This window comes from Cricetulus griseus, chromosome 4 (assembly GCF_003668045.3).
Source record: "Cricetulus griseus strain 17A/GY chromosome 4, alternate assembly CriGri-PICRH-1.0, whole genome shotgun sequence".
In the NCBI taxonomy this organism is placed as follows: domain Eukaryota; kingdom Metazoa; phylum Chordata; class Mammalia; order Rodentia; family Cricetidae; genus Cricetulus; species Cricetulus griseus.
The window spans coordinates 8,542,500-8,567,819 of record NC_048597.1 but is presented as its reverse complement, the minus strand read 5'-3'; the positions used below and the strand labels follow the sequence as shown (position 1 = coordinate 8,567,819).

The window sequence follows — 25,320 nt, the reverse complement described above, 5'->3', positions numbered from 1 at the left end:
GATATTTATATCACAAGTCATACAGTAGAAAAATTTTAGCTATGAAGTAGCAATGTAATAATTTTATGGTTGGGGTGAGTCACCACATGAGGAAGTGTTTAAACGGTTGCAGCATTAAGGAGGGTTGAGAACCACTGCACCAGGTGGAAACAGAAGTTCAGGTCCCACAGCAGAACTATTTTAATGACCACCATTTGGGAATGTATTTGAGGTTTCTTGCTTCCAAATTTTTGGCAATGAGATCAAGAATGTAAACATAGCTTTTGAAATCGGCCTCTAAAACCCATGACATTCAGAAGCACTAATTACGTTTGATACAAGACAATTTTAATAGCATTTGGACAGTTTTAAACAGAAATAAATGAATAAGCCTTCAAATGAGGCCAGCATTTAAACCAAATGGTGATGTGAAGCAGGTCATGTTTCAGCAATGCAATGCCGGTCCACAGAAAATTATGGTGAGCAATCGCATGTTATATGCTCTAAATGATAAAAACACCCACCACTTAAAAAAAAGTGTCAACAGGGCAATCTCCATACATAATAGCACCCCTTAGAGACTGAATGTAGATGTGTGTTTACACGTCATTAAATTTTAGAATTAGCCATAAAAAATGAAAACTCAAGGACATAAATCATACAGATTGGTAACCACAGCCATTAATACACAGGGAGCATTCCAGAGACCTCCCATTTAAAGTGCAAGTGCAAGCTGTAGAATAGCTCTGTCCAGGGCATTTAGAACACAAAAGCTCTATGGAGTAAAGACTTATCGTTACAGAATGGTGTCAGTGAGTGGGATGACCCCACAATCCAAAATTCCCAGCTTCCTCTGGGTGCTTCAAGCCGCCTTCTCGATACTAGTCAAGTGGCAGCAGAACCAGGCAGCTGGCAGTAGTGTTACAGATTTCCACATAAAAACTTCAGAAAAGCTTAAAAAGGGATTTTAGCAGCAAAAGAACAGAGACAAGCAGGACTTCTTGGTAGCAGCATTTTCTCAGGTGAGCTCTGTTTGCCAGGTCACGGTTCTTTTAAGAGAGGTTCCTGACTCAGCCTAAGTGGAAAAAAACCACAGGGCTTCTTTTTAAGAGACCAGGCTAGCTCAGTCTGTAGAGCATGAGTCTCTTAATCTCAGGGTCATGGGTTTGTGCCTCACACAGCTGGCAATGGCAGTGACCACGTCTTCAAGCTGTCAGCCTGCTGCTTGATTTCAGCATAGACCAAGGCAGTGAATACAGCTCTCAGAGCTGATGATAAAAGTACCTCCACTATCTGGGAAAGACAGCGGCTAAGGAAGCCAATGCTTTAATTTTGGTGGTGTTGTTAAACTCAGTTAAAAGACTGAGTGGCCAGAAAAAGATAAAGATTTACAATAAAACATATTCAGATGAAGAAAAATTTCTAAAGGTTTACAATGTGTTTAAAAATATATGTAGGCTTGTGAGAGAAAAACAGGAGGAAATAGAATAGCTGGTTGTGCTGGCACAGGCCTTTAATCCCAGCACTTGGGAGGCAGAGGCAAGAAGATCTCTGTGACTTCAAGGCCAGCCTGTTGTATAGAATGAATTCAAGGACAGCCAAAGTTACACAGAAAAACCCTGTCTCATAAAAGGAAAAAATAAAAGTAAAAGGAATAGAATAATAAAAAGCCACATAAAGATGTAAAATGCACAGAGTCTGGATACTATATGCTGTATTGTTGTCTTTAAATTGTTTGATTGCCAAGGAAAGAGTTACAGCTGCTACAATACATTTTATTATGTGCTGCTGAATTAATCCAACTTATATATTTTAAAAATGCTTTAACTTCTAAGTTTGAATACAAGGACAGGTTACTTGTGTGTCTACAGAAAATGGAAAGCTATGGATTCCTTCCAGACAAATATGGTTTGATCAAGCAATACCCCCTGAGACAGTGACCCAACTGATCCTACATCCAAAACAGCTGAGATGATGCAGTCATAGACCACTAGAGCCAGGATTTCTGGGTTTTCTCAGGATCCTCATGACATTGCTCCCAACCAGCAGGAAACAGATTAGAATGAACAACGCCCAAATTCCCAAATTGTTTATAAATGTTTGGCCTCATTTAAATGGGGTTGGTTATAAATGGTAATGATCACTGTCAATCTCTTTTTAAAAGGTAATAGGATATAGGAATGAATAATTTGCATTGGTATGGATTTTCATTTACTGATACAACTTTAAGGTCAATTTTGTGATATGTATATTTCTCCTTTTGTTAGGTATTGTGTTTATACTGATCTTTTAAAATGTAATGCATAATTAAATACATAATATATAATCACCTATAATTGTCAGAACTTATAATTAGGTTAGTTAGGTTTTCTAGATATACAGAGATATATTTGAGATGGATATTCTTCAAAACTTTCAAAGACCTACAGAATTTATGGCATTTAAATGGTTTAGGGTTTTTCTTGATTGTGAGACACAACTGCTCCTGGCACACCAATTACGTCAGAAAGGAGGATGGGCATCTAAGAAACTCATTATGGAGTTTGCTTTCAACATGGCAAGATTAGCCATTTGGGCAAGAAACTGCTCTTGCCTAGACTGTTTGTTGCTATATAAACTGGACATGCAGAACCCACAAGAAAGTGACTACTGAACTTACAAAACAAGATGAACAGTCCTGAAGGGTTCCTGCTGAAATGGAGAAGTGTGCCAGACACACTGTGGCCTATGGGCTGAAGATGGATGCCCCAACGTTACAGAGGAACTTTGGGTGATTGTGCAGGTAGCGAAATGTCTCTGTCAATTCTAGAGTTTATAAATTATCCTTCTGTGGTCTTTGATGGAGTTGAAGACAGATAGTTATGATTATAGATTTCTTCAGTTATTATAAGAGATAAATTACCCTTCTTTTTATTTAGACAGAAAAGAGGAAATGATGGGTGAAGTGCTTCTGTGTATGTGTTTGTCTTATTGGTTGATAAATAAAGTACTGTTTGGCCAATGAGGGAGCAAGTTATGTGGGTCTAGGAGTCAAGGAGGATTCTGGGAAATGTAGTTGAGATCCAGGCAGGAAGTGACATAGCTGGCAGACTCATATATAAGCAAGGAAAAGAAGAAAGTTGTTCTCTCTCTCTCTTCCTCCTGCTTTCTGCTCTGGAGTCTCCATGTGAGCCCAGGAAGATAGGACGCCTTCTGATAGTGTCCTTCATAAGATAAGTCTTGTGATTATGGTTGATAATTAAGACTGAGCTAGCAGATGAGAAATCCTAATCTTTGGCCAAGCAGCATTTGTATCTGATATAAGTCTCTGTGTGTTACTTGGGACCTTAACGTGGCAGCAGGAAGAACTCAGGTGGCCTGGTGGAAAGTACCCATGTGGCGGCAGGGCTTGGGTGTTTGGAGTAAAGACTTATCCTTACAAATCTAGTTTTCAAAACTTTACTAAAAAAATTAATTCCAGCACTTGAAAAAGAGATTGGCTGGGAAGTCTTTGTATCCATTTAACCAAGTTTGAAAACACTTGGACACAAGTTATCTTAGCTTACCATTCAGTTACAAACATTCGGAAGGCATGTATGTAAGTTACACAGCTTTTCCCTTTGTGAATTAATTCCTTCCTTCCTCTAAATTTAAAAGAGGACATTTTAATTCCTTCTATTTCTTCCTCTCCAACTGAATATTTTTATTGATTCAATACTTGTTTGTGTTGCCAATACAAGTTCAGTTATGAAGCAATCATAATTAATGTCAAAACTTTTCTTGTCTTTCTTCCTTTTTGCTTCTTTCCTTCCTTCTTTCTTTCCTTTTGTCTTCCTTCCTTCTTGCCTTGTTTTATGTCTTCTTTTTATCTCATTGTCTTATTTGAAATAAAAGCAACATATAAGTCTAAGAAGATAATTTTTATAAAATGAAATTTTATTCAAACAACTATTCTCATCTTTTAAGTGTACAGAAGTAAAACAAGATCTCTGACATCAATAGTAAGGGGTCAAACTTGAGTTAATTGGATTCACACATTTCCACCCATGACCAATGCACTAGTAGAATGGGCTTGCCTGGCCTTTTTATATGTGTCTAAGGAACTTGTTGCAGAAGGTCCAGTGCAGATTCACTGTTGCGATCATAGGTGCTGAACCAGGAATGATAAATTGTAGAGCAAACATGAAGGCAATTTGTTCTGTAAGGCCTGAAGAAATTTCTGAGTAAAAGAAATCTCTGGCAAGAGTCAGGATCCCTAGTCTTAGCTGAATAATAGGACCAGAGTTGTCAACCATGAAAAGCTCTTATCAGTAAAAATGTTCTGTATGCTATTAACATTATACTTTGTGTGTGCCATAGTGCAGATTGGATGTAGAACATTAAAGGTCCCTTAATAAATGAAGAACAAATCAAAAATGCTTCCCCCAACATACACACTTGCTTCCAGAAGTTCTTGGTAGAATGCTCTGTCACTTGTGTTTCTTGTGTCATGGTGGTGGCAAATAGATCTTCTTTATAAGGGGCCATTGAAAGCAGGCTATGTCCAGCTTCCAGTTACTTCACATTCTATAAAATGCTTGCTTCTCAGGTTGTTCCTTGCTAAAAAACTATTTTGATAGCTTCATTTGACTCCATTTAAGAAAGGAGGACAACTGTGCACCTGGGTGGACATTTGAAATACATTTGGAACCACTCATGCAGCACCATTAAATCACTTGCTCCTAGTAGTAGGCAGAATGGCATTCTGATAATTTATTGAAGCAAATTAAGAATATAGGGGCATGTGTGCTTGTTAATATCATATCAAGGAAAAGTAGGCATAATAACTTATTGGACATACAAAACCAAGGAAAAGGTATAATTGCCGTATGTGAATACCATAAAAATGTGTACACCTAGGATCATGATGCTGTTGACTCCAGGTGACTTGTCACCTAACCACAGGGTATGTGCATCAAAGACCAAGGGGCAAAAAACTTATAACTAGCCCTGGGCTTCAATTTGGTTTGGTCTGCTGCTGACTGCCTGCAGTATAGACCTACCATCCGTCCTTTCACAAGGGTATAGACCTGGTTCTGTCCTCTCTCCTCTGCAACTGGCATCAACCCTGCAGTCCATCCCTACACAGCAACATGCATGTCAGCATGCCTGCTGCCTCAGCTCCTACCCTGGAGCTGATTTGGACCTTATCCTATCAATACAATTTTTATTTCCATTTGCATTAACCTACTTCTGAAAATTCTGTCTTTTTACTCTAAATACTCACTTTATAACACACAAATGTGTGTGTGTGTGCATATGTGATCACATGCTCGTGTGCGTGTGTGTGTGTGTGTGTGTGTGTGTGTGTGTGTGTGTGTGGTGTTTTGTGAGTTAATATTACTCATTACTGTTGGAGTTTAAAAAAATTGTGTTCATGTGGCTAGAGAGATGGTTCTGTAGGTAAGAGTTCAAACTGGTCTTGCAAAAGACACAAGTTCCATTTCTAGCACCCAGGGTAGGCAGCACACAACCACCTGTGATCCCAGCTCCAGAGGAATCAAAAGCCTCTGGCATCTGTGTGTAAATTTACTCACCTGCAGGTACCCACTGGAAGACACACAAACACACATTCACATATACAAGCAGTCAAAATGATGAGAAATGTTAAAATAGAAAATATGTGTTCCCATCTGCCACAATACCAGCAAAAAGTAAGGTGTTCTTTTTTGTTGTTTTTTCCGTTTTTTTCAAGTTTGTGTCACTGACTCTCAAACATCAAGTGTTTTTACTGTGATGTAGGAAGTTCTGGCACCGCATGTGTTTCTGACATAGTTTGTTCACCACAGGCATCAGTAGAAACCAAGGAAAGGAAGTAAGATCCACTTAGGCCTACCATTCCCTGAGATAAAGGATAGGAACAGGCAATGCTGTGATGGTTTGAGCAATCTTACCCTAAAAAGATGCAGCCGATAACAGTACTCCACAGTGAAATGCAAGCAGATGCTCTCTGTAGTGATTGAACCCTCAAGTCAATTGAGAATGTTTATGTCTTGAGGGAGCAAATAGAAGCAAGTTATTCTGGTTATACTTAGTAGACATCCTATATGCTTTAAGCTTGTGTAGCAAAACGGCTTAGAATCATTTTCATCAAAACATAGTGTGTGGCAGGATATCAACACTTCCTAATAAAATTCTTTATATTTGTTGCAAAATAAGATGCTAAAGTAATGGCAGATACTTCAAATATTTATTAGAAAACAGCACTGCATAAATTTTCTCTGTGATATTTCTATAAAAGTTATATAGCAATAGTAATTAAAAAACAAACCAAAACAAGAAGAATGACTTGACAGATTTTTGATGATCCCTCATGGAAGGCCTCACCCTGTCTGGGGGTGGGTGGGGGATGGGAAGCAGGGATTTGTGGGGGGCATGATAGGATGGGAAGGAGAGGGAATTGGAATTGATACATAAAATAAGATTGTTTCTAATTTAAATAAAATTTAAATAATAAAATAAAAGTATTATTCATATTACATACGCATCTTGGTGATGGATACAGAGGTTAAAGCTGCAAAATGGTCATGGAAGTTGCTTAAGCATTCCTATTGGTGTCAGAGGAAATGGAATGCATATCTCTGGCATAAGAGCAAATAACATGGACCACATATTCGGAAGTGTCCTGTTTGCTTCTAATGTCAGCAGTTCGCTCAGTAGAAGGTGGAGAACCCATACCCTCCATAGCATGAAGGGCGGCAGCAGCCGTATCTGTAGCCTCCAAAGCCGGAGCCATATCCATAGCCTCCATATCCAGAACCATATCCGTAGCCTCCATAACCACAGCCACAGCCCAGTCTGCGGATGCTGTTACATCCACAGCCATAGCTTCCATAGCCATAGCCCAGGCCCCCGAAGCCTCCATAGCCATAGCCCAGGCCTCCGTAATAGCTGCCGTAGTAGCTCATGGTGTCAGGAGTGGAAGGCTTGTTCTGCTGTTTCAGGAGAGAATGTGAGTGTGAGCATCAGCACCTACAGCAAAGCTTATATACCCTGGGCAGAGTATGTGATGAAGCTTGGGCCTCTCCTTTGTGTCATTCCATAAATTGTAATTACCTGAGACCACACATTCATCCACTGTCATCTGACCAACATCTGTTGAGGATATTTAAGCTTTATTTGGCTACCTCGTGAGTTTGTTTCAGGACTTACTGCTTTAACCTTATTAGACAGAGTATTCATAGACCTTAAGAGAATTTTCTATTATTAGACAATACTGAACATATTTAGTATTCTTGAATGGAAATTAAAATTTTCCTAACACATTTTGTTGGGGGACATTTTTATATTTTGAGTCCACAAAATTTGAAAAATAGCCTAGTTCAAGACTGAAATGTATCAACACTTTCAAAAGAGTCACATATTTTGTGTCACGTGAGGCAAGGACTTGACTCACTGTCAAGAGCCATGAATTATCACCTGATTTCTACAAGGGTAAGACTTTGAATATGCATGATTGTCATATTTATTTGAGGATTTATAGTCAATTATGCAATATTTACTTTTGTTTAACAGCATAGCACAATTGACTTACAAGTGGAGAGAGAGACAATGACAGTGATTAAAAATCCACTTGGCTTCTTGGCAGAACTCTCTCTAGCTCCTTTATCTTGTCTCCACAGGGAATCTAGCTTCAGGTCTCCCACAGATGACATCTGTGCCTGCCCAACTCATCTGTGTCTTTCTTTCTCGAGCTGTTATTGGTGATTTGTGTCTTTAAAGTCTCATTTCAAATATCACCTAACTTGAATTTCCCACTGTTTATCTCTACCCAAGTGAATAGATGAGGCGGTAATAGACAAGGCTATTGCCCACTCACTCAAGTCAATACTACTTAGTTCTCCACACTCAGGATAAGGCATGCACCCTTCACACCACTTTGCCTATTTGTGATCTTCGGTCATTATAGTTGCTTTTAGGTATTATTTTGAGGTAACGTTTCCTACAGTACCAACTGAACCTTTCTAAAATATTAACAATGTTATTTATTACTTAAAACACACTTTAATACATAAAACCCTCTGAAAATTTAATGAGACTTAGAAGTCTCAAAAAGATCTTGAATTTGGTAACTGCAAGGTACAATCAGAAAAGGGGAGTGGAGAAAAAGATTCTCTCTTGGAACGTTGAAGGCTTGGTGTTCAGTCTCCTTTTGGCTCATCCCAGTGAGGTGGCAATGCCCAAGGCTGAGTTTGAAGCTGACCAAACCCCACCAACATGTAGACACATCTTGAAACCTGAATCCCATATAATTTATTTTATGACTATAATTACACTGTTAAATTTTTCTTGATATTTATTATAATTTTTGAATGACATAGTTTTAAGACTGTAATATTCCATTTAGGATTATGAAGGGATACATTCTTTGTTATAATAGGCTTGTTTTTTGACCTTACATAGTGTAAAAGCTTAACAGTCAGTTGGAAGGCAATAAAACTATATGAATGGTGTATACAACCATTAAAGCACAGACCAATATGGATGGCATATATGACTACCCATAACATTAAAACAAGGCCCATTCAGAGAATAACGTGAGCAGCTTACCAGACTGTCTAAGACATGTTTTCAGCCTAACATGAACTCCATCCATGCTTCTGTAGTTGACATAACAATAAACCAACCCTAGCCTTTCTCTGGAGTATCTGTGCTATTCTATGCAAACTTCATTCAAAAGCAGACACAACCTCTTGAAACTGCAGCCAGACAATGACATCTCTCACGTTCATGCTCATGAACCGATACCGGAGTTATAAACTCCACCCCTAACTTTCATAATGTTCTAAGTTTGTGATTTTATGCCAGGCCATCTGGAAGGATGGTTTGGAACTCTAATTAAATCACAGCTAAGAATTTCACACTACTGTTCTGGTACTCTGTCTGTGTGTGTAGCTTGTTAAAGGCATTTTCCCCAATATTTTGAGACATAAGATCATCATATAGCCAGGCAGTGGTGGTCTACACCTTTAATCTCATCACTACAGAGGCAGAGGCAAGCATATCTCTGTGAGTTTGAGGCCAGCCTGGTCTACAAAATACAAAGAGAAACCCTGTCTCAAAAAATTATCATGTTATATGTGGAAATAGTATGGGATACAATGACAAACCCTTAAGTAATTTGGTTAATGCTAAATGCGTCTTTATGAAAGAAGATGTAAAACTGTGTTATGCAAATATTTATTTATTTATTTATTTATTTATTTATTTATTTCTCCATTAAAACAAGAAAAGTACTTTGAAGAAAATATAACAAAACCACCGTTTTCCTATGAGCTCAAGACAAAAAGTATTTTTTACTATATTTATTGAGAATCTCATATTTTTCTATCCATTCATTAGAGCAAAAGAAAAATTATGCTGTTTTAACCTGTTTAGAATTGTCAATTCATGACTTACATAAGTTTTTACTCATTTTTATGAGTAGAAGGGCAAAACATGTTCTTACTATTTATATAAGTGTTAAACTTTTAAAAATGTAAAACATTTATTCTCAACATAAAAATTAATCAATAAATCTTAAAGAAAACAAAATTGTGATAGTATTGAATAAAGTAGGAATGTCAGCATTAGAAATTATTTTTCTCCTTTGTCATCTTGTAGTAACTATTCATGGATGGTATTGTCTTATTCAGAAAGAAAACACCTCCTGGGAAATCCTATGATACTGGGTACTGGGTTGGGCTACCTAACTAAGATTTCAACTGCATTGCTGAGAGCCATTTCACTGGCTCAGCCCACAGTGCTGGTCCATCCCAACTTACAGCAGAATAAACTGAAAGTGCAAGACACAGTAAACTTTCACTGGGAGATGGATTTTAGCATTGCTGATTGGTTAGTTACATGGCCAATTAGATAACTTGTCGATTGATTGACTCATTTCTCCATTGCAACAGAAATAAGCTTTTTAAAGAGGTAGTGTTAACACAGGCCTTGATCTAACGAAAGTTACAGATCTATGAGGTAAGGTGTAATATATTAATTCTTGTATTCAACATGTGATGGTCAAATCAGGGTGATTGTATTTCTGTCTCCTTACTGTTTCATTACTATTAAAGTATTCCTCCCCTTCTGTCTCTCTCTTGTTCTATCTATATCTATATCTATATCTTTATTCATCTGTATATATGTGTGTGTTTGCATATTCTTGTATTCAATTTGTTGTACTTAACAGATATCAACAATTTTTACATATAAATGAAATAAACCAAACAAAAATATATTTCAGCTTCTCATTGAATCATTTATTGGCAATTGAACAAGAACTCACTCTTAGTCTTCAAGCTTAAAATGCAGACACATTTTATAAATGTCGTCTTCAACACTCAAGAATTTCACCTGCCCAGTAGTCTTAGGATCATCACAGCCACTTGACTAGGATTTCTCAGAACATTTAGTCAAGGTTTCAAATTCTGAGTTACTAGAGCAGGATTTCAGTAGAAGCTGGAGAACCCGTATCTTCCACAGCATGAAGGGCGGCAGCAGCCGTATCCGTAGCCTCCATAGCCAGAGCCAAATCCATAGCCACCAAAGCCAGAGCCATATCCATAGCCTCCATAGCCACAGCCACAGCCCAGTCTGCGGATGCTGTTACATCCACAGCCATAGCTTCCATAGCCATAGCCCAGGCCCCCAAAGCCTCCATAGCCATAGCCCAGGCCTCCGTAATAGTTGCTGTAGTAGCTCATGGTGTTGGGAGAAGTAGCTTTGATCTGTTGTTCAAGGTAAGATCCTGAGTGTGAATGTCAACGGGTGTAGGAGGAAGCTTATATACTCTGTGCCGAACATGTGACAAAGCCTGTGGGCACTATTTTCTTTCATTCCAAGTTATTAATGTGCTAGAGATACCTCATTAATCTGTTTGCTAACACAAAGGGAGGCATACAACTCATTAAAATATTTTAGCTTGCTTCTCTGCCTAGTTAGAATGCCCTTGAACTCATTGTGTCTCATTTTTATGAGGAAATGTCAATGCCTTCAAGGTTAGAGAATTTAAGTTCCTGTAGTAGAATTCATTGTTATGATTTTTACATCAATCATATTGTCAGCCTTTTTTTCTAAATATTTTCTCACTTCTAACTTTCATTCATTTAATGCAATATCTAATATCATATCTAGATTATAGTAAGTGATTTCAAAAAAGAACATTTAAATGTTCCATAATCTTCCAATGTGTTTTTCAGATTGACGAAAGAAGCATCTGAACTCTTTCAAAAGAAGAAGATATGGTTTAGTTGAATGAACCTAACCATGATAGATATATAAAAGGAAACAGAAAATTACAGGTAGAATAAAACTATTTTTACTTTTTCCATCATCATAAAAAATTCTTAGCTTATCAGAATACTAAAATTTAACCCAGAAACCAAAGGATTGTCAAGACATTAAACTCACTCTGTAACCAGCCTAAATAAAATTTTCAAATATATTCTTCTTTGTATCACTATCCATTTCATCACTACCTACAGTATTGTCTGAACTTCTGAGGATTCTTTGGGGTTTTTTGTTTTGTTTTGTTTTGTTTTGTTTTGTTTTGTTTTGTTTTGTTGAGATGGGGTTTCTCTGTGTAGCTTTGGAGCTATGATGGGATTAAAAGCATGAGCCACCAATGCCCAGCACTTCTCAAGATTCTGGTTTCATGACTTTTCCTCGTCTCTCTCCTCTGCCTTTTCTTCATCATATCCTTGCAGCCCTCCTCTGTATCAAACCACTCTTTACCTCATGATTTGCATTTATTCTCTATTAATTCTAGTACCAACTTGGTTATTTAGTTATTACTCATTTAATTTTAAAACAGACTTTCATGTTTTTATCCACATACCTAAAGTTATCACAACACCTCTTCCCTTACATTATATTTTCTACAGTATATGCCAGGTCTTCATTATTTTGTCTCAGAAAATGAGCTCACAACAGTTCGAGACATTACTTCCTTGTAAATGTTTGAGTATTTTAGGAAGTATTTCTGTACTATTGGGGTTGAACACTATTTTAGCAACATTCTACAAAATTCTCACAACTTGTAACTCTCCAGATTCTGAATGATAATGTTTAACATGCTGGGCTGTAATAAGAATGTGAGGGGAGCCTGTCACTTTTCTCAGATTTCCTAATCTTAACCTTAAAAACAGGAATCAATCCAAACTTAATTATCATTGGAATATAACCATATTCTAAGCTTTGGACTTTGATTAGTATTTTATTTTATATGACATTAAATATATACCAGAGAAAATATTGTTTTTATCTTTTGTTTTAATGTTTGGAAATAGGATTCTTGATAACATCTTTTCCCAACTGGATTAATCAAATCTTTTTCCAAAGAAAACAGTCATCCTGTTAAGGTAAAGAAAATGATGAATTCTGTCTGGTACAGCTTGTCATGAATAAGCTGTGAGTAAGTTTTCTCCCAAGTACAGTGTGATTCTAAAGGGCTCACAGCTCTCAAGGGAATATTTAAATGAATGTTTTCCCTTCAGGTAAATTCTTTTGCTGCTTTATCCAAGTTTATTCTACTGTTTGTTGTGAAAAAATGGGAGGAGAAAAATATTCCCTTCTCAATGAGTCATTTTTGATTTATTTTTATTTTATATGCACTGGTGTTTTGCCTGCACATATGTCTGTGTGAGGGTGTCAGATTTTGGAGGTACACACAGTTGTGAACTCTATGGGGGTGCTGAGAATTGAACCCAGGTCCTCTTGGAAGAGCGGCCAGTGCTCTTAACTGCTCAACCATCTCTCCAGATCTTTCAAGGAGTTATTTTTTAACTCCAAGGGCAGTAAGAACATTGAAAACTTTGAAGAATCTTATCAATGCCAGGCAAATGTGACAGGTATGTATGTGCACATGACTGAAGGCTCAGTCATGCTCTTGTTGTTATGTGCATAATGACGTGTGCTCACAGCAAACAGATATTGCTAACGAAAATGAGCTCAACTGTGGCACAGCTCTGGATTTACCTTTACAATTTCAAAGAAGCAAGTAAAATATACACGTGTCTTGCTCTTTGTGTGCACACCCATGTAAGTACAAACATACATGCTTATAGATAAAGAGCAAAAGAAAGTCAAGAAATATATGCATCAAAACATCAAAGGTGGACATAGTGATGAATCAATACACACCTGCACTCAGGAGACACAGGCAGTGTCTTGAAAAGTGAGGACCTCATGGTGAATTAATGTACCTTTTTAGTTTAATCCAGGGAGATTTCACAGAATGAGGAATTTGGGTTAAACTATGCACAATAGCAAATGAAAAACAGGATGCGTCATTTTAATGATGTGATGAGGAAACGTCAGTGTGCTATGTATAATGAAATTGTGTAGATCAGTTTTATTCTCATATAACTCATAAACATACGGGCAAGTAATAGATAGCTCCAAAAATTAGTTCAGGGGTGAACTAAAGATAGATGTTTGGATTGCAACTGCTTTACTAATGATGTGGATTGAAAAGAAGAATGTCCTATCATGGAGCTGAAGTGAAAAAGATAAGCAGTCAACTGAAAAATTATGGCTAAAAGATTCTGAATTAAGTATAAACTAGCTTCATCTCAAAAATTACCCTGCTTAACTAATAACAAAGATCAATGGCACATTTAACTAGCAAATAAGTATGAAAGTTTGGTGTGAGATTGCAGAATACTTTTTTTTTTTTTTAGCAAACGTGGTTTACTTTCAAAGTATGCTTAATGAAATGGTTTAATATAAAATGTTCTATTGATATATAATTAAAATAAGGGCCAAGCTTGCTGAATGGATAAAATGAGAAATGCTTTTAAATGTAATAAAACATTCATAACATATGAAGGTGTAGTTATGTTGACAACTTCTTGTTGTTGACTTGAATATGTGTATTACCTAGTGAAAGAAACAGCAAAGTATCACTTATTGATCTTACGGAAGCTGCCTTTTTGTTCACTCCCAAACTATTATTTGTATGTTTAGGGGCTCTCTCTTTCACAATGGAATTGTCAAGATTCATTAGCATGCATACCTAATTAAATTTATGAACAGAATCATACTTTGTTCCCAAATTAGAATGATTTATTAGGAGATGAAGAGATAATCAAGTCAGTTACAAACGAAATTAAAGAATTCTGGTACTATGATGCCATTGGTGTTATAAACTGAAAATTGTATGACATACTCAAGTTTTGTACACAAGTAACACCACCATGAACTCTGTTGTAGAATGAGGGTAGCTGCCTTTGGAGAGTTCTCTTATTGTTTAAATGTTGAATATGAAAATTATTTAACCTAGTCCAGAGATTCCAGATCTTATGCATAATTAGTGATGACATGTACCCACAGCCTCCATAGCCAGACTCACAACCATAGTTTTCACAAACATAGCCCTGCCCCAGACTGCAAGTGTCTCCATATCCATTACCACAGCCACAGCTCTAGACCCTACATAGCTGCAACCTAGGCTGGCTAGCAGTTACCACGCTTGTTCATGGTGTCCAGAGTGGCAATTGATCTGCTCAAGGAAAGACACTTAGTGTGACAATTGAAATACAATCACATATGTTTTTATACCCTACCAAGCAATGAGATCAAATATTTATTTGCTGTTAAATTTTCATGTATTTCTATGCACCACACTTGACAGAGTCCTGACATAGAAGGGGCTGTCCACCTCACCAATATGTGTGAGCTTGTGCTGCTTGCTGTTCACAGTGATCGTGAAATCCACTGTATCACTTTTATGGAAACATATTTCTGTCTTCAAAATCTGGACCCACTGAGCCAAAACAGAGCTGTTCATAGACAAACTCAACAACAGTTTTCGTGCAATGTTGAAATTAAATATCCCTTGATATCTAGGTTTCTTTTACTGATTTGCTTTGCTTATTATTAAGTGAAATAACATAATTGTATTTATTATACCCCTTCAAAGCTATCTCATACCTCACATTGGGTTTCTTGTCAAACTGTAGGAAACAGTTAAAAGCTCTGGAGGTATCAGCCTACCTGCTGTGTGCAGCAATAGTTAACTTCAAGGGGAAAAGCTGAAATGTATTCATTAGTTTCTCATCTTCTTTTATTATTACTTTAGAGCATCAGTCCTCAAAACCAGTAAGCTTTATTTTTAATACTTGTTGAAAAATAAATTTTTTATCTGCAAACATGGCATAATCTTTTAAACATAAAACACAGTTCATAATAATTAGAGACCTGTTTTTAAGCACTTACAAACTATCAAAAATGTAACTTTTTAATAATGACATATTTTCCTGTGTATTAGGTATCCAAAGTATCATCATAAAGTACCGAATACAGTCCCCTCGCCCACAGCTGTGGTCACTGCTACCTCATGTCCTCTGTTCTGTTCGTGCTCTTTTTATCAGTTGTTCTGAGTGCCTACCAATTTTCACTCAAAAGATTTTATTTTCACATAAAATGATATCACAGAGCAATACATAAGTACTTTAACCATAATCACTTTATTTTCCTTCTGTTTGTCTATTATGTGTTTATTTTTGTGTTATTAGCTAACAGGTGCCTCAAAAGATAATAAGTATTTATCAGGATCTCAGATGTTGAGAATTTTCTGTTACAAATGATTATAAAATTCAGCAACCCATTACACCAAAGATATCTTGAAAATCTCCAAAAAATCATGTTTTAAACAAGGTAGAATTGAAAAGATATTAGAGATGAAAATAATTTTCAGCCATCCTTAAGATACCACTCATCTGCATAGATACTGGAGGTTGCTGTAAAGTTTGCCTAAACATGACTCACAGATGGCCTCAAGGTCAAGTTTAAATATAAATGACCTCTGTTCTATGTCTTTACTCATAGAGGTAATTTTCATAATCTTTAATTTTACCCCTGTTATCTGTGAAGGTACTTGTTACCTGTGAAATGCCAGACTAGTTTTGAAATTTGAGTTAGAGGATATGTGATGATTTTGATCATTGTTATCTGTTGCTGTTAAGTTACATATTTGTGATCTCTGGCTTCTATATGGCCTCTTACCTGCACATACATGCATCAAACCACACACAGGAGTTTTTGATAATATTGCACATTGGTATTTTTATATTCTTTTTAATTGCTTATTCTAAATGAAAAACAACACAATAATTTGAATATTATATCCTCCTTAGTTGAAGCTGAAACCACAAACTTACAAATAAGTCAAGTAGGTTTTAGAAAGTTGTGTTTTACTTTCTTGGATTGGACAATTATTTACCTGTTTGAAGTCCAATAGCCTGTTGTGATGTGTTATCCATAAGATAAGCATATCCGTTCCCAATAAAAGAAGATATTCAGAATCCTTCCTGTTATTCCTGTATGGATCTACAGAAGCAATAAATAAAGACCTAATAGTATAATAATTCTACATTGTTCTGAGTGTCTAATACATTCACTGAGATGTTATACAGATCACTATTGTTTATCATTATAGTTAGTCCCTATTAATATTATGGGTAAATGATATTAATAATAAGAAAAAGCAATATTTGCTATAATTATAATTATCTATAAAACAGTGTAATCCTACAATAGAGTCACTGGAATATCATTACTTTGATCAAGTCCAGAAAAAATAATACACTATGAAAACATGGATTCAAAGCAGTTCATCCTAGTTGGGCGGAGAAATTTCTTGGGCTAAGAATTCTATTCCCATGATTAATAAGCAAGACTGACATTACTTACTACTTATTTGAATTCATAACAAATTAAACTTTATATATATTATATATGAATCATATATGAGAATATATAATATATTAGAATAATATATATTAGAAAGAGGCTTAGAAAAGGCAGATAATTCTTGTGAATTCAAATGTCTTGATAGGTAGTATTGGTGACTGGATATATTTCGAAATGAAATAACTTATTTGAAAACACTCAGTAAACAAAACATAAAACAAGAGCCAGAGACAGCATTTCCATGGACAAATGATTAAATAAATACCACAAGTGCTGATTTCCAGGAGAATACTTTATTGCAAACTAAACCAGAAATTCAATACAAATTAAAGTAGGGAATATCTATAAGCATGGTCAGATGATCAGTCCTTTTAAAACTTGGACTCTTCAGATTTTCTTGATTAAGTCCAACCTGATACTGATTCAGTATTTGATAGTTTTGGTAAATCTTGTGATGATCCTAGGTGTTGGTTTCCCAAGCCAGTCTTTCAATAGAAGGTGGAGAACCCACATCCTCCATTGGAAAGTGGACAACTGTAGCCATACCCATAGCCTCCAGAGCCAGAGCCGTTTCCATAGCCACCCAAACCACAGCCACAGCCCAGTCTGTGGAAACTGCCACGTCCACAGCCATAACCATAGCCCAGGCCCCTAAAGCCTCCATAGCCATAGCCAAGGCCTCCATAGTAGCCATTGTAGTAACTCATGGTGTAAGAGATGGAGAGTTTGGTATCCTGTTCAAGGTATCCTGTTCAAGATCTTCAAATGTCCTTGTATGTGGGACAAACTTATCTACCCTGAGAAGATCATGTGCTCTGTAATATGGATTCCCTCCTTTTGCATCATTTTTCTATAATTATAACTACTTAAAACCTTAAAAACTTGTTATTACACTGTCCACTGGCAAGGAGAGTCTCTTTTACATTCGTTAAACTATTGAATATGCTTAGCTGCCAAATTAGTATGGCTCTTAAAATTCCTCTCATCACATAATGAGATGGAGTTGCTGCATCTTCAAAGTCTGGATACACCAACCCACTAATAGAACTCCTCATAGCTAAGAGTGATCACATCTAACAATGTCTTGTTCTCAATTAAATCTGTTTATATCCAGTTTTTCTTAGATGCTCATCTTACAAATTTAATCAAAGGACTGTGGTCAATTTGATTCTATCTTACCATTTAAAAGTATTTTATGGGAATCAGCCTACAACAAGATCCAGCAATTCCACTCTTAGGCACATACCCAAAAGATGCACATTCATTCAACAAGGACATCTGTCCAATGATGTTCATAGCAGCATTATTTGTAATAGCCAGAACCTGGAAGCAACCTAGATGCCCCTCAACTGAAGAATAGATAGAGAAAATGTGGTACATTTACACAATGGAGTACTACTCAGTGAAGAAAAACAATGGGATCTTGAAATTCTCAAGCAAATGGATGGAAGTAGAAGAAACCACTCTGAGTGAGGTAACCCAGACACAAAAAGACAAACATGTTATCTACTCACTTATATATGATTTTAGACATAGAGCAAAGGATTACCAGCCTACAATTTACACCATCAGTGAAGCTAGGAAACAAGGAAGACTCTAGGAGAGACATACATGGTCCCCTGGAGAAGCAGAAAGGGACAAGATCTCCTGAGAAAATTGGGAGCATAAAGGAAAGGAGATGGAGCTAGGAGAATGAGAAGGGAGAAGAGGAAGGGTGAGGAGGATATGATGGAGCAGGAAGTTTGAGTTGGGGTAAGAATAGAGGAGAGCAAGGTAACAGATACCATAATAGGTTTAAAGAGAAATAAGGCACTAGGTAAATGTCTGGAGATCTAGAAGGATAACACCAACTAATAATCTAAGCAACAGAGGAGAGGCTACCTTAAATGCTCTTCCCTGAAAATAAGATTGAAGACTAACTTATATGCCATCCTATAGCCTTCATCCAGCAGCTGGTGGAAGTAGAAGCAGATACCCACAGCTAAACACTGAACTGAACTGGAATCCAGTTGCAGAGAAGGAAGCGTTATAAAGATGTCCAGACCAGGCTGGTGAAACCTACAGAAAGAGCTGACCTGAACAATGGGGAGCTCTTGGTCCCCAGACTGACAGCTGGGAAACCAGCATGGGACTGATCCAGACCCCATGAAGATGGGTGTCAGTGAGGAGGCCCCAGAAATCTATGGGGGCTCCTGTAGTGGATCAGTACTTATCCCTAGCATAGGAATGGACTTTGGGAGCCCATTCCACATAAAGGGATACTCCCTGAGCCTACACATGGGGGAGGGCCTAACCAAAGGATATGACAGACTCTGAAAACCCCCTATGGAAGGCTTCACCCTCCCTGGGGAACAGAAAGGGTATGGGATAGGTAGGGTGTTAGTTGGGGGGAGGGGCAGGGGAGGAGGGAAAGAGGAGGGAACTAGGATTGACATGTAAAACTATCTTGTTTCTAATTTAAATTAAAAAATGGAGGGAAAAAGTATTTTATTTCTCAGACACTAAAGTAAATTAACAATCTGTTTTGGAGAACACTGAAAGTCAGAAGGAATAAATTCTCCTGTACTGGAACAGTAATGAACTCTGGATGCTAAAGGAAGGTCTGCTTGGCTTTTGCCAGTGTTAGAATATTGATCACCATAATTACTATTTGTTTCACACACTCTTCCATTTGGATTTTACAATTGGTGAACCAATGTTGATATTCTCTTTAAAGCCTGCACTTGGTCTATTAGGGTTCACTCTTATTTATGGTATAGCTCTATAAGCTTTGACAACAGTGTGGGGGACAAAAACAGGTCCAAAATGGAAGACAAATGTCAGTGATAAAAAATTTATTTCAAAAGTGGCTTTAAAACTCATGTGACATCATCTTCAAAGCTGCCACACTTTGCACATCTGTGTGATGTGTCACCAAAAGGCCCAGCATGCTATGGTGTAGCTTTGACCTTACTTCAAGTACCAGTTCATAGGACATGTTATCTAATTATTCCATGTGACTCTTTTCCTTCTTAAGTAACTTTATATTTGTGACAGTTTCACCTTTCAGAAAAAAATAAGCATAAACATTATGTCCTCAGTACTTCCCCGCAAAACAACAGTGCCCCTCTATAAACAGATTCCAATAATAATGCACAGTTGTCACAGAGGGTGGAACAATTGTGACAGACTGCCATTATCCAAATCTCACATTTCAGGGTTCCTGTTTATGTTTTGCATTTCTATGGGCTTTGACAACTTTATGGAGTCATGCAAACATGAACCCACTATCATATAAATAGTTTTTCTGAGCCAAAGACAATCTATTTTTTCCTACAATCTTTCCTCAGTACACCTCCCAATCTCATGGAAAATACTGAGTTTTTATTGCTTATATTTGTTTATGGGTCTTTATTTTGCCAGAATATCATGTAGTCAGAGTCACATAGTAGCATACCTTTTCACCATGACTTCTTCTTCTAACCAAATACTTTTTAGTGGTCTTCCCTTCTCTCCTTATAACTCATTTCTGTTTAAATATATATTCCCCTCTCATGAATATGACAGTTTGTCTACATACTTATTCTTCAAAAGGCATGTTTATTGTTGTACAGTTTTGTTAACTATAAAAACAACTTCAATAAACCTTTTGTTCAGATTTTCATGTGCACATAAAGTTTGAGTTCATCTCAGTAAACATCAAGAAGGAAAATTGCTGCATTGTCTTGGGAGAATAGGTTTATTTTGTGTGGTACTTTTTGTCCAAATATATAAACTTTTGGGTCTCATGTGCTATTTCATTTCTTTGTTGTCTTCAAAACTTGTTTCATTTTACAGTACATTTTAAGATTAAAATATAGTTATTAATTTGATTCTCAAATTATTTAATTCTCATCAAGTTGGTTAGAAGTCATAGATATCACAAATCAATCAAAAAGTATTATTGATGTTACCCTGCCAGGTCTTTCCTCCTTTGTGGGCTAATGGTCCCATGATACGTCGTATCTAAGACAGGTGAAATCTTTTCTCAGAGAAGAAATGTGTCCTACAGCTGAATTCAATCTTAAATCAATGCAATCTGACAACTGGTAGAATAACCATGGTAAGATGCAATTATCCTAGGAGTGGCAAATGCTGTCTACCAATAATGATATTGATTCTGTTTAGATATGAAAAATACTTCTTCAGACTGCAATGCCAAGAACCACTAAAGAATCACATCGTCTCATGTGAAATTCTGACTTCCTCAAACTTTCTAGTGTGGTTTTTTTCCCCTTACTGACCTGAAATGGGGAGGTCCTCCTTTATTGGAGGAAACATGTTGTTCAGAAAGTGATTCTGAGTCTTTCAAATTTATTTTTATTTTATTATTTATTCATTCATAATACTTTATTTTATTACAAATTTATTTTTAAAAGTAAACTTTGGAGTTGGTCATCATTACAGCTAGTTTTCTCAAGTAAAGAAGCCCATGATTTTGACAGAATATTGTAATAAGTAAATTTGTCCAGTTAGCTACAAGTAAACCCTATAAAGAAACGCACAGTCATAAATATCTCATACTTCATTTGACTGCACAATAGGAGTGCACCATACTCTGATCAGAATAATGAGCTAGAGGAATCAGAGTGGTTGGTCTTCACTGAAATGGGGGCTCTGATCTGTATTTAACAGCCATGCCCTGTTTATCTTCACCAGTGTTTGCCCTTCTGAAGAGCCTTTCCTACCTAGACCAGTAGGAGCAAACATGAGAGATCAGCTGCACAGGAGAACTCATGTTCCTTGCTATTATTGAATATCAACTAAAAGAAATAAAACTTTATCTTTGTAACAAAATGCATACATTTTCTCTGGGAAAGGGTGATATTTTATTCCATATTTATATTAGCAAATGCGTTACTGAAAGTGAAAGAAATCCCAGAAATACCCATTTTTGCTGGCTGTTGGGTAACTAAAGTTCCTCATTACAGGAAGTTTGGCCAAATTTCTCAAGTCTACAGGCCAACTGCAACAACTATTTGGACTACTTGATAACTACCGACACTAACTTAATTCTCCATGATGACATGCACAGTATTTCTTCATGCTGACAATTTGTAGGACGACCAATTTGCATATCTTCAGATTAGGAAGAAAATTTGAGATAGATTTGCCAAATATTGTATATTTTGAATAGATATTCAAAGACGTTTTGTTTTTGACATGACTTTTCTTATCATTGAAGTAATCAAAAAGACATATTTTTAGCTACACAAAAGGTATTTTACTACTCCTGTATGTCTCGAGTTGTATATGCACTTAGATAGAATTTTAATGTGTTGAATTTATTTTAAAAATTAATGGTTTTATCTATTCTTTGATAATTTCATACACTATATTTTTTCTTATTTTTTATTAGTTCAAATTAGGAACAAGCTTGCTTCACATGTCAATCTCTTCTCCTTCTCCCTCTCTCTCCTCTCCCCACAACCCTCCCTCCCAGCCCCCCTCACCTGTCCCCCACTCCATCCACCCTCCACTCCCCAGGCAGGGTAGGGCCCCAGATGGTGGCTCCGCAAAGTCCACCACATGACCCTGGGCTGGGCCTAGGCCCTCCCCCATGTTCATACACTGTATTTTATTCATATTTATATACCCTCCCCCTACTTTTCCCATATCCCCTCTCCCTAAACATCCAACTTTATACTCTCCTTCTCTTCAAAAAAAAATTTGCCAGGAGTTGGTGGTGCACACCTTTAATCCCAGCACTCGGGAGGCAGAGGCAGGCTTATCTCTGTGAGTTCGAGGCCAGCCTGGTCTCCAGAACGAGTGCCAGGATAGGCTCCAAAGCTACACAGAGAAACCCTGTCTCGAAAAAACAAACAAACAAACTTCAAGTCCAACTTGTGTTGGACTTGATCATATATATGCATATGTGTGTGTGTGTGTGTGTGTGTGTGTGTGTGTGTATACTTATTCTATTGGCACGACTCTTGATTGCCCACTGTACCTTTATTACAAGAACCCTATTGCTGAAGATATTGGTTATAGTACATGGAGAGAAAAGGTTGCTTCTGACCAGGAAGTTTCCCTCCTCCTGGCTATGTCTCATAGTATTGGAAGATTCCATACAGCCTACTGGCAGAAAAAGTCTAACAGTCTTACTCAATCCTGAACCCTGTCAACTGTAATAATGACTGGTGTGGTAAATTATACTCAGGGGAAACCAACCACTTTATGATAAAATAAAAACTCATTCCACACCAGGAAACAGAAATGTAATGCTATAAACCTGGCTAAGATCTCATGGTTAGGACGTTTACAGGCCCTAGGGATGAACCTATTCCTACTTTCTGCTAAATGAACTCATCAAACCTCCCTTTAAATTTGTATTTCTCTACCATAAATAGATTGGTATAGGTCTCATATCTTATTAGAGAATTTTTTTCATTCAGTGGATTATGGTCAGTGCAGAAACTGACAACCTGTCAAATTACAGAATGAGTATCAGTGGAGTGGCTCAGCCAGAAATAGGACATTCATAATCCAACCCTCACTCCGAGTTTCAGGGACCTTGTCAAAGAGTGGGTGGAAAGATTGTAGGAGCCACAGCTCAGGGAAATTTTAAGAGAAACTGTGTTTGGGACGTAACAAGACCTTATTTATGAATTGCCAAGAGCTGCTGTTGCCCACACAAGATCAAGCCAGTCACCATTTCACCAGGTACTGTGAGATCATGAAGGGGGAAGGAGATCATAGTTTCTAACTAAGATGCTGTGGATGGATGATTGCTTCTAAGAAAGAGAGAACTACTGTTCCTTAATGGTTTGGTTCTTAGAAAATCAGCTTTGCTGTACTGGCCCCATATCCAAAGTAGACAAACAACACAAATTTTAGTCTACTGGGGTATTTGTTTTTAAATGGGAATTATGGAGGTAGATGGTTCTGGGGGGATTTAGCAAAACTTGTTGGAATGAATATGATAAAATACATTGTAAGGATATATTAAAAATTAATACAAATATGTGGTGAGAAGCATTCATTTGAATTCAGTGCCATGGTTTCATAGTGGGCTTATGTGTCTGCTTAATTATCACATTCTATAGAGAATATTGTAGGTAGTGTGTAGTGCAGCACCTTCCTCTTAGGCAACTCGGTACAACTACAACACGCTACTATGGTATTTGTATTTCATCAGGTGAATCTCTCTCTCTCTCCCTCCCTCTCTCCCTCTCCCTCTCTCTCTCTCTCTCTCTCTCTCTCTCTCTCTCTCTCCTCTCTCTCTCTCTCTCCTCTCCTCTCTCTCCTCTCTCTCTCTCCTCTCTCTCTCTCTCTCTCTCTCTCTCTCTCTCTCTCTCTCTCTCTCTCTCTCTCTCTCTCTGCTCTCGAGCCCTTCTTCACACCACCCCTTACTCCATCACTGTGAGTACAAGTACAGCAATGTGCTCCTGCACCTGGCTTTTATGTAGGTCCTAGTGATTTAACTCAGGTCTCAATAGCTGTGCAACGGACTCTTTCACCTACCTCAACCCCTGAGACATCTCCCCAGGCCCTCACTTCATGCTCTGTTAAGTTCTTTCCTATGTAAGATGATGTTAGTGTAAACACTAAACGATGTTCGTCAAGTATGTTGGCAGGTATTTTACAAAAATACATTACTCTAAGTGCCACAAACACAATTATAAGTTAGGATCGTTTATTTCAAAGAATCAAAAAAAAAAAAACCCTCTACATTTAAGAAACAACAGGAGAGAAATAAGGGAACATAATAAGATGTCATGCATTCTTAAACTCTCAGACCTTAAATTGTTTTTCTCTTGACTTGTTTCACAGTGTGTTTAATTTCGTCTTTGGATGAGGTTTGAGTGATGTACTTAAAGTTAAGATTATGGTTCCTCAGGACAGCATTTCAGTAGAAGTGGGAGAATCCAAATCCTCCATAGTAAAGTGGGCGGCGGTAGCCATAGCCATAGCCTCCATAGCCAGAGCCATATCCGTAGCGTCCATAACCACAGCCACAGCCACAGCCATAACCCAGGTTTCCAAAGCCTCGGTAGCCATAGCCCAGGCCTCCATAGTAGCGGCTGTAGAAGCTCATGGTGTCAAGAGTGGTAGTTTTGGTTTGCTGTTCAAGGAATGATGTTGACTGTGGGTTTTATCCTACGCAGAAGAGGTTTTTATACTCTGTCGGGAGCAGGTGACAAGTCAAGTGCATACCCTTCCTTTGTGTCACTGTGTATGTGACTTGCAGTGTAACAACTCATTGCTCTGCTGTCTCCTGACACTGAGGACCTCATTCTCATTAAAATCCTTGAGATTGCTTAGAGTTCTATTTACCATGTCCTTGAACTTACTGTTTTGCTTTTATGAGAAGAAACGGTTGACTAGCCAAAATACACACATACCAAATGCTGAAAAAAATGGCTTATTACCAAGAGTATTACATCATCTACATGTGGTGGGAATATTTTGATACATAATTAAGTATTTTTGCCCTGTTACCTCTCAAATTGATAACTTCATCTCCAACTATACCCATGGCTATTTGTTCAGCACACAGTTGTCAAATCCTTATCACAAAGCAAATGTATTTATCAAGAAGAACACATTTTTAAAAATGCCTTGATTTGTACTATATGAAAACACTCTAATTCACAGGGACTTCATCCCCTGGTCTATACTTTAGAC

General features: G+C 37.3%; 4 protein-coding genes across 4 annotated transcripts; all 4 read right to left on the bottom strand.

The window, feature by feature from the left end:
* Positions 1 to 6,650: 6,650 nt before the first annotated feature.
* LOC100750623 (keratin-associated protein 19-3-like) lies at positions 6,651 to 6,905 on the bottom strand. Its single transcript, XM_027413298.1, has one exon. It carries the CDS (start codon positions 6,903 to 6,905, stop codon positions 6,651 to 6,653), a length of 255 nt encoding a protein of 84 aa, XP_027269099.1.
* A 3,525-nt stretch (positions 6,906 to 10,430) lies between these two features.
* LOC113835385 (keratin-associated protein 19-8-like) lies at positions 10,431 to 10,685 on the bottom strand. Its single transcript, XM_027413297.1, has 2 exons — positions 10,550 to 10,685; positions 10,431 to 10,495 (listed from the first exon to the last, which is right to left on the bottom strand). Exons 1-2 carry the CDS (start codon positions 10,683 to 10,685, stop codon positions 10,431 to 10,433), a joined length of 201 nt encoding a protein of 66 aa, XP_027269098.1.
* Positions 10,686 to 17,162: 6,477 nt separating this feature from the next.
* On the bottom strand, positions 17,163 to 17,381 carry LOC100751114 (keratin-associated protein 19-4-like). The gene has a single exon (XM_027413296.1). It carries the CDS (start codon positions 17,379 to 17,381, stop codon positions 17,163 to 17,165), a length of 219 nt encoding a protein of 72 aa, XP_027269097.1.
* A 7,160-nt stretch (positions 17,382 to 24,541) lies between these two features.
* LOC113835384 (keratin-associated protein 19-5-like) lies at positions 24,542 to 24,730 on the bottom strand. Its single transcript, XM_027413295.1, has one exon. It carries the CDS (start codon positions 24,728 to 24,730, stop codon positions 24,542 to 24,544), a length of 189 nt encoding a protein of 62 aa, XP_027269096.1.
* Between the last annotated feature and the right edge of the window lie 590 nt (positions 24,731 to 25,320).

Coding starts and splice junctions, on each gene's coding strand:
- LOC100750623 (XM_027413298.1), bottom strand. CDS start 6,905: ATGAGCTACTACGGCAGCTATTACGGAGGCCTGGGCTATGGCTATGGA.
- LOC113835385 (XM_027413297.1), bottom strand. CDS start 10,685: ATGAGCTACTACAGCAACTATTACGGAGGCCTGGGCTATGGCTATGGA. Junction 10,496..10,549: donor CTGTGGCTGTGGCTATGGAG/GCTATGGATATG, acceptor CTGGCTATGGAG/GCTACGGATACGGCTGCTGC.
- LOC100751114 (XM_027413296.1), bottom strand. CDS start 17,381: ATGAGTTACTACAATGGCTACTATGGAGGCCTTGGCTATGGCTATGGA.
- LOC113835384 (XM_027413295.1), bottom strand. CDS start 24,730: ATGAGCTTCTACAGCCGCTACTATGGAGGCCTGGGCTATGGCTACCGA.